This window comes from Ostrea edulis, chromosome 1 (genome assembly GCF_947568905.1).
Source record: "Ostrea edulis chromosome 1, xbOstEdul1.1, whole genome shotgun sequence".
Taxonomy (NCBI): domain Eukaryota; kingdom Metazoa; phylum Mollusca; class Bivalvia; order Ostreida; family Ostreidae; genus Ostrea; species Ostrea edulis.
Genome location: NC_079164.1, coordinates 94913354 through 94923353, shown reverse-complemented (window position 1 = coordinate 94923353; position 10000 = coordinate 94913354). Strand labels below are relative to the sequence as shown.

At 34.7% G+C, this 10000-nt stretch overlaps 2 protein-coding genes across 2 annotated transcripts in view; one reads left to right on the top strand and one right to left on the bottom strand.

The window, feature by feature from the left end:
- LOC130046464 (uncharacterized) overlaps positions 1–832 on the bottom strand; it is a 1443-nt gene extending 611 nt beyond the window's left edge. Inside the window, exons 1-2 of the mRNA XM_048909329.2 lie at positions 673–832; positions 1–503 (exon numbers count right to left, since the gene is read on the bottom strand). The exon at positions 1–503 is cut by the window's left edge and continues 611 nt beyond it. Coding sequence (XP_048765286.2) covers positions 1–484 — 484 coding nt within the window. The 5' untranslated portion in view covers positions 485–503; positions 673–832. The remainder of the gene's footprint in view (positions 504–672) is intronic.
- Positions 1–10000, top strand: part of LOC125673078 (transmembrane protein 170B-like) — a 28743-nt gene that overhangs the window by 3586 nt on the left and 15157 nt on the right. The gene's annotated exons all lie outside the window — the stretch shown is intronic.

Here is a 10000-nt window from a genome sequence, read left to right as displayed (position 1 = left end):
TGGATTCGTGAAATGAAAAATGGCAGAGTTCGCGAATCACTGCTGGACAAGCCTCCGTAACAACACCGGCTCTGGAAATAAAGCATTGCAGATCTTCAATATAGGGTTCAAACAAAATGACTTCATCGCTTGACGGTTTCCTACAGTTCCCGGAAAAGAATCTGTTGAAAACAGCAACAGTGTCCATCTCCGCAACATGGCACTCGGGAAAGCGCACAGAAACGTTGCACAATTTTGAAAATTTGTTGACAAGATCTTGTGCAGCTTGTGAGGAATCCACGTAGTCCGCGAGGTCCTCTTGGGTCCCTTCTCCGCGCATGTTTATTTTTACGGCCGCTGTTTGAATGTCATTGGAACAGGAGTACATTCTCCCCTTGTAAATATTAAATTTCTTTCCCTTTCTCTTTCTTTTGTAGTCAAAATTGGCTGTTTTCCCGCAAGTGCATCCACTGTATTTCATCGATGGTAACGTCTCGTTGTTCATTTTGGAATCAAATTTAAAACTGAAAGCAAAATGAATGATTAAATTCTCAGTGATAAATTTAACTACATTGCATATTAGTAAATAAATTAATCGAGAAATAATAAATTTATCAAAATTCTTAAACACAGAAAATAAATGAATACATCATACTTTCATTAAGTACAGCTATGTGTAAACACATGTCTCACCTGTTAAAGAAACCGATCTTGATCGTTAGCTGAGGTTGTATCTTATGGCTTTATACAGTATAGGGCATTACTTATAAACATGTACTATAGGGATTTCCACTTTTTCCGCTTTCATTTCTCAGAAAGCAACACTGTTACGCTGATTTTTGGCTTGACCTTATGAATAGCATGCTCAGTAATTTTAAGAATGTGATAAAATATCAACTTCACCCATGTTAGATAAGAAATTGTGTGATGTATACATGTAGATATTGTAAGTACCCGCCGCTTGCCCTGATCAGATAAACATTTTGATCGTCTCTAACACTTTATCATTCTAGGACAGGTACTTAATGATTTTATGATTGATTTGAACGTATAATATATAATACATACACATGGATTGGATACAAGTTCTTGCAACTTAATGATCATCTCCAATATCCTTAAATATAGTACTAGGCATTTATAAACTAGAAGACTGTCGTACAAACATTTCAAACTTTGGCTATATTTTCAAAATATTATATGCTATTCAAAACCCCAAAGAATCGCTAATGTGCTATGTACAGACGGGAAAAAATTCTATTCAAATCGTCTGATTGTGCTTCGTTTTCCCATTTATGATTTAATAATATGTTGCAGTGTAAGTACTATCTGAGATTGATATCACTTTTATCATATTACAAACTCTGATACAGCGCCCTATATGAATAAGAGTCCTAAATGGTAATATACATATGTATATATACCTGAAATACTTACATTATAGAATATATTCATGTCTACGGAAAAAAATGTCTCGACTTCCATGAAGGAAGGAGTGCGAATAAGCAGCATTATTTGGGAGCTAGAGATATGTCACGTTTTAGACATTTATCAACCATGCTCCGTTTATCATGTGGAATTGATATTAAATGCGATTAGAAATTGTGAAATCATCCACAACGAAGTATAACTATAGGTAGTCCGTTTATGAATTAAACTGTAGTGTTGTAGACATGGTAACTGGAGTGAGACGACGCTGCCCATCCACTATCTGGTCTAGTTAAAGCTGACATGAATTAATAAATACGTACACCTTTTTCATCTTATCCGCCATATTTCTCTCAGGTAGCCTAATTTACTCTACCCGTATATACCCCAAATGTGATTGTCACACCTGAGTGATTTTTCTAGGTGGACTCGACCAGTGCACATCTCCGATAGTAATATATAGGGAAATGCGAAACAAATAAAATCACATTTTAAAACATTATGCTTTGCTCAAAATTACAAAATATTTATTGTATACCAATGCAACATTCCGAAAGATTAGATAATTTAGAAAAAAAAATGCACAAAAAAGTTTTTCTTGCATACTTGCAAGTGCAAGCAAGTATTTGCAGTTTCTTATGAAATAAATGCGAAGAAATCATTTGCCAATTACATACTGATAGAATGGAATAAGCAAAGAGCATAAAATATATTATTTATATCAATTCTTGCAAAATACAGGTCCATGCCATATGCATAATATGTAATGCACATGGCATATTCGCCACAAAAAACACCGTATCAAATACGGACGTCTATTCAACAGGTATCGGAGATGTGCACTTACCGAAAATATTAGATTCTCTTTATTCTGATAAATCCACGAAACAAAATGATAAACTCCATTTGTATCTCGTTAGAACTTTACAACACGTTGTCATTCCATTATACAGACTGCGACACACTTCACCCGTGCCAAATAGGGTGTCTTCAATCAGGGGAGATGTCAGAGTCGAAAAATTTTCCTGCATTGAATGCTTGTCTGGTCGAGGTTTTGCAGTTGATAGAAACCGGGAATCTAATCATATACATTGAGCATCTGGTTGGATATATTGCGTGCTCAATTCAAAATTTATCGATGATCATATACAAATTTGGATATACAAATAAGGGAATAATGATCGAAAATATACATCTGTTTAAAAATGCGGGTATTACATTTGCAATCCATAATAAACAGTTGATTACACAAAGACACATATAAAAGGAAATGTATAAACGAAAATATAGTTTTATTGTTTCATTAGGAACCACATAATTATTTACGGTCTCTGTATGTCCATATTCATTGATTGAACAGGAGAGAGAGAGAGAGAGAGAGAGAGAGAGAGAGAGAGAGAGACTGTCCTACTTCGATGTACAATATCATTTCACAGAAGGAAAGAAAATTGATCACTGATATAATGGTAAGCTTACAAGCATTAAAAAATTCCAGCTATTTAAAAATTTGTTATTGACAATATATTAAAAACTTACAGGAGTTGATGCTTATAATTGAATTCATTACAAATTCAAAATATATATATATATACCAGTTTAAACTGCATGTAGAAAATACTGACTTTGTATGTTAGAATAACGGGAAAAAGTAAATTGTCAAAAAAGTGGGGAGAGCAGACCAGCCCAGCCTCCCTGCCCACCCCAACCCCCTGTATACGTGCCTGAAACAACATATCAATTCGTGTTGAAAGAAAGGAGCATATTTGCATTTCATTAAATTCCAAAGGAGCTCGAATTTATGTGTTCCCCTATTAATTATTTTGTATGCAAGATTCGTTCCCGAATTTAGAATCATGCTTTCAGTCAGAGCAGAAATGAATTCATTTTGAAGTACATCTAGTTTGAATGCAGATGTGGGGTTCCTTCTTTTAATTTCATCAGACTCATTAGAAACCCCTCCCCCAAACTATGCAGCTTTGTTTTTATTGATATCTAAATCGGCATATGAATCCGGATACAAATTATATGATGTTTTTTCGTGATCATATAGATATCGATACTAGAAAATGTTTATACTCTTGCCTTTTGCATATCCTACTAATGCATTACAGTAGATTGACACTGTATCATATCAAATAAAACCTCAACACGAATTTTACTGATTTATGAATACTAACATCTTGTCGAATACATTTGGATATGAAATTTCGACGTACAGCGGTATGTCTATTTTCAGAATATATCCATTGCGCCAGATCTACGAAATGAAAATAATCATTATGGCATGTTACAGAAACGTTAAAACACACATGCTATAGTCCTGCAATGCATGCATGCGATTTTTCTGAATACATGTATTTATGTATTCGTGAATGAAGTTCCTACGCTTAAAACTATCTTGGCCTTTATGCATTATGTTTTGTGATTTTGGTTTACCATTCCTTACACTGTAAATGAAGGAAAACTTGGTAAAGGGTGCAATTCTACACCATACAATTAGTATGCATGTATGTGTTGAAAAGTAAAATGTACATGTAATAACCAGACATGTATCGTCATTTTTCATGGGGGGGGGGGGGGGGGGGGGAGGGGTACAACAGGATGAAAAAAATGGAAAATTGGATTCTTCAAAATTTCTTGCCATTCAAAATAATAATTAAAAAAGATGAACGAAAACAGCAATAAAATAAAACAAAAAACCCAAACAAACCAAGATGTTTTATCCGATGTTCAAAGTCCTAAAGTGGGGGTGAAGGGTTAAAAGAGTCTTTTACTTTGACTGCCTCAATAATTTCCCCTTACACTTCATTTTCTTCCATCGTTGGGGGTGGGATGGGGTGGTTAGAGTCCTCTACTATGAGTGCCTCATAATATCTTCATTTTCTTAATTGGTGGTGGTGTGTGTCTTCTACTATTATATCAGAACTTTCAAGCTGGGGTCAAGTTTGGGGGGGTTGGGGGTTGGGTTGTCACCCAATATATGTTTTACTTGCATTACAAAATAACGGCCTCTCACTTCTGTCGGCGCGGGTTCGAAACCCGCTCGCGCCGGTTGGTGAGAAAGTTTCCCAGTTTACTTTCGGAAGGTCGGTGGTCTCTTTCCAGGTACATTGTATCTGGTTTCTCTCTTCCACCAACAAAAACTGGGTGCCACCAGATAACTGAAAAATTGTTGAGTGTGGCGGAAAACATTAGAGAAAAAATGGATATTGTTATCAAAAGTGGGGGACAGACACTCTTGTCCCCTCCCCTTGATTCTAAGTACTTTGTACTTGACCTTTGTATTTGGGAGAGGGCCTACATAGGCTATGCCTGTTGCCCAATCCTGTTGAGCTTCTCAATAAAATATGTTTAAATAAAAAAACAATTCTATGTGCTTGATAACTACGCATATGATAAACTCTCAATTATTACATTTTGCATTACTACAATTTGCGTCGAGTTCAACGCAGAATGTAATAAAGCAAAATGGCATAGATATATAAGATCTATTGAGCGCCGAATTAGCATAAAATGAAGTAATTGAAAATAACATTATTTAAAGATATGTTTAATTTTTAATTATTGCGTGCTTTAAATGAATCAAATAAATCTGTATTATCAATTAATGAGAGCAATATTGAGTTACTGTTCTCTTATATTGAATTAACGATATCATTTGTCTTAATAAGAGCGCGATTATTACAAGATCATCGTTTGAATCTCTCTCTCTCTCTCTCTCTCTCTCTCTCTCTCTCTCTCTCTCCATACACTCATGCAGTGTTGTATTTGCAAATTATCTTTGCACAAAGGATTTATATGTGCCTAAATGATATCCTGATTTATAAATCTGCAATACTCTGACAAGTAAATCATACAGTATAAGGATTCATGCACAATACAGGGTAACTATTCTACTCTGATACTTCCCCTGATTGAAGATAGCTGATCGGCACGGGCTAAGTGTGTCGCAGTCTGTACAATGGACAATGTTGTTTACTGTTGGAATACAAATGGAGTGTATCGTTTTGTTTCATGGATTATGCTAATAAAGGGAGTTTTACTACTACTTTGAGTATTTTCGACAAGTGTACACGTACATTTGTACATCCTCGGTCCTTTACAGATATTACGAGTAGACCCAGGTAAATAGTCATCCGCATTCGATACTTTTTCATGACGAGCGTACATGACCATGTCTTCTTTATACGTACAGTAGCATTTATGTATTTGCATTTTGCTTGAAGTAAGTGTGAATGGTATAGATTTTATACCCTTTGCTTATTCCGTTTCATCAATAGATCTAGATAATAGATGAAATATTTCTCCGCGTTTTTGTATAGTTTTGACATATTTATTGCAAATGTACGCACATTCACGTAAAGAAAAGACATTCTATATTTATTTATCCAAAGCTTTTAGAATGATTTACTACTGTACGATATGTTTATTGTAATTTTGAGCACTGCATGGTGTTTCAAAACGTGATTTCATTTCTTCTTGATGTCCTATAAATTAGTATCGGAGATGTACGTGTTACCTGTCGAAGCTAACCGCACAGGTAAATCGAAGACACTGATGTGAAATGAAGCGTAGCAAAACTCGTCCCCTTATATACCATGCGAACCCTGATACATATAACAATAGAATATCCAACTAATATGGCGGATTAGCAAAGAAATATGGCGGACATATAGAATTATACTATATTTATTAATTCATGTCAGCTTTAAGCATGCCTCGATTTCCTTTCTGAAAGGACTCGGGAACGGTTTACAAACATAGTCTGGTGTCTTACTACCTTCCCATAATGCTCCGCAAATGAATCGTTTTCAAACAGAGATTGTACAATATTTTTCACTGGAGCAACGATCGGCTCAGTTAATCTGCACACATTTTTTCCATGAGGTTTTTGGTTTACAAATAAAAGATTCTTGAGTCAAAATTTCGCTGTGATTTGGTACATGAATATTTAATAAAACATGCCTAAAATATTCAGATATAAACGTTATAATTTTTTAGTAAAAAATATTTATGAAAATTGAAAACGTTATTTGTTAATATCTTTAAATCTACGGATAAAAACCATATTTTAGATATAAAATCACCATATTCAAACTGGGGGGAAAAGTACTGATCCCGATCAAAATTCATAGAAATTACTAAAATAACCATGCTGTTGCAAATTGTATCAAGTTTTCTGATTACAATGTTGTCTATGACAACCTTTTTATAATTCCGATCGGGCTTGGTTCAAATTAGTAAAATCGTAATATTTCTGAATTTTGACCATTTTATTTCAATTTCTTTTAAAAATATATTTCTCTGGTATATCTTTTTTCTAACTGACATGTTTTTGAATATTTTATCCGTAGATTTAAAAAATATTAGCAAATAACGTTTTTAATTTTTCATAAATATATTTTTTTTATTTAAAAAATTAGAACGTCTATCTGAGTCGTTTAGGCATGTTTTCTTAGATATTCATATTGTAATGCATCAAATTACAGCAGTCCCGTGTGGATCCAGGTTAGAATAGGTCCTCAGCACCCCCTTGCTTGTCGTAAGAGGCAACTAAATGGGACGGTCCTTTGGATGAGACCGCAAAAACTAAGGTCCCGTGTCACAGCAGGTGTGGAACGATAAAGATCCTTCCCTGCTCAATGGCCATAAGCGCCGCGCATAGGCCTAAATTTTTCAGCCCTTCACCGGCAGTGTGACGTCTCCATATGAGTGAAATATTCTCAAGCGGGATGTTAAACAATATTCAATCAATCAAATCACATCGAAATTTGGACTTTAGAGTATCTTATTTGCAAACAAAGTATCTGTATTTCATTCCGGGACAAATCACAAAAAAAAATCATCTAAAATACTTAAGAGCTTGTATCAATTTTTCGATGGTGAAATCATACTTCGTAAGGGGTGTTTTAACGACCCATTAAATAAAGAATTAATGTAATGAGCTACCTTAAAAATCTAGCAATGAAACTATAGATTGTTTTTATGTAAAACAAATGTCTCCCGAGCTCTCCAAATTGCAAGTGCTCCATATGAAAACTCCTCCCCTTAATGTACTGTATGGTATGGAGGAGAAAGCATACGCAGGAACATAGACATTATGAACTCCGATAAGACACATAGGAGAAGGGTTCACAAAATATTTTGCACTCTGCAACCCTCAAATTCATTATAACTTTAAGGACAACAATTGGATCCTCCTGTCCCTGAAATCTGCACATATGCAAATGACATTGAAGTATTGTACATAATTTCAAGTCTATCGGATAAGCCATATAGGAGAAGAAGCGTTCACAAGCTATTTTAACATCCTCCATCCCTCTTAGATCCACTATAACTTTTAGGAAAATAATTGGATCTTTCTGTCCCGACAATATGCACATCTACAAATAACAATGAAGCATTGTACAAAATTTCAAATCTACCCAATAAGCCATATAGGAGAAGTGTTCACAAGCTATTTTACACCCTCCACTCCTCTTAGATCCACTATAACGTATAGGAAAATAATTGGATCTTCCTGTCGCATCAATATACACATCTACAAATGGCAATGAAACATTGTACAAAGTTTCAAATCTACCCAATAAGCCATATAGGAGAAGTGTTCACAAGCTATTTTACACCCTCCACTCCTCTTAGATCCACTATAACGTATAGGAAAATAACTGGATCTTCCTGTCGTATCAATATACACATCTACAAATGGCAATGAAGCATTGTACAAAGTTTCAAGTCTATCCAATAAGCCATATAGGAGGAGAAGCGTTCATAAGATTTTGTGACAGACAGACGGACGGATGGAAGGAAAGTACAAAAACAACATGTCTTGTCTCCCCCCTGAAAGAGGGGAAACATAACTTAGCAGCATGCTTTTGAAATTCCGTACCACGAACCACCACCTCCCAGGAGAGACTGGTTGATGATATAGTATACCATATAAAGGAAACAAAATTGCAGATGAATACCATGCGGTATTACATGTAGATGTGGTGCAGTATAGAAAAGAATACTAGCAATCTTAAAACCTTGCAAACTCTGCATGTATTAAATTAAAGATATATGAATTAGTTTGTTCTCCTTATTGTACCTATGTTACACTTCCATTATGAATTTTCCCAGGAATTGAGAACTATTTTAATCTATGAATTCAGCGAAAAGCTTTCAATTTTACTGGGTAAAGGATTTTTAAATCGTGTATCATAATACCTTTACATAACCACGGTGAAGGACAACAAAACACGGTTTCAAGTTGTTTTGTAAAATATCGGATAAAGTATGAAACTGCAGGAAATCCATATTGAGAGGAAATCAGACACGTTATGTGTATTTAACTATTCACAAGAGATTGCAAATGTATGATTTAGTTTTGATCATGGTATTTTATAAATGGTATACTTCAAACTTTTATTATGTAACTGTTCTTTGTCAGTTTGTCTCATTTACTGTGTTTAAACAACCCTGTCTGATTAAACCTTGCTCGATCAATGCGACTGTCTGTATTTCGAGTGAAGCACAGGAGTTTCGAGTCTAAACAGGCTTAACCTCTGTGGAGCGAAGTGAGAGGTTTGATTTTAATTAGACTGAGAAAAAAAAATCAGAGGTATACGGGTACTAAAATTGATGGCGGCAAACATTGCAATTTTATCAATATTTTTAAGGTAAATATACCATTAAAAAGTATGTCTTGTAATGTTTGAATCACAGGGGCTAAGCCCGTTTTGGGCCCGAACTCTGTGATACCATAAATATAGAAAGGAGTCTAACTCTGACACAGATAAAAAAAACTAACCACCCGCTTCATGTGCTTAAAAAATCTTAAACTAGGCAAGCTATGCGTGATTTGTTTATTGGAACCTTAACTGTGTTGCGTGAAACAATAAATCATTGTATATTTATCTAATAACTATCATGTAAACTACAAGTATATGCAGTTTAAATAATGCCATTAAACTTTCAGGTCTAAATGATTGACGTTGTCATTACTTTTATCCAAATTTAATAAGAGACCATACATGTATATGCAATGGGAAAAATTGTGATAACTTTGCTCAAACCCCCTGCTGATAAATAATGACTGTTCCCTTAAAGTAAGAAAAGTTAGTTACTAATAGCCAGATACTACAAAAATACAGATTATAATTACTGATAGCCAATTAAACAGATAAAGGTTACTATCAGCTGTATTTAAATGGCAAGGAGTCTCGTATGAAATTGAAAACTTCATGCTCAATTTCCACCTAGATATTTGCATGTAACTTTGCTATGCAAAATACGAATACATCTCTCAATTTCATTTCATTTGTTGCAGCTGACAAAGCTTTAACAACATTGCCTTTGATTGTAAGGCTCTTTTTACAACTGCATCAGTTCCATCTTTGGTAATCGTACTTATAAATTACTGCCTTTTCAAAAGATGAATTTTATCAAACTCATACTTCAGTTTCAGATGAATCTAACATCCCTGCCAATGAGATGAACGAATTTCAGTTACTGTACCTGTACTGGATTCCCACGTTTCCCAAGTTTCACGAAAATGATCCATTGCTGGATCGAGTAAATGTTTTATAAAGGCCCTATCATTGCTCCTTAT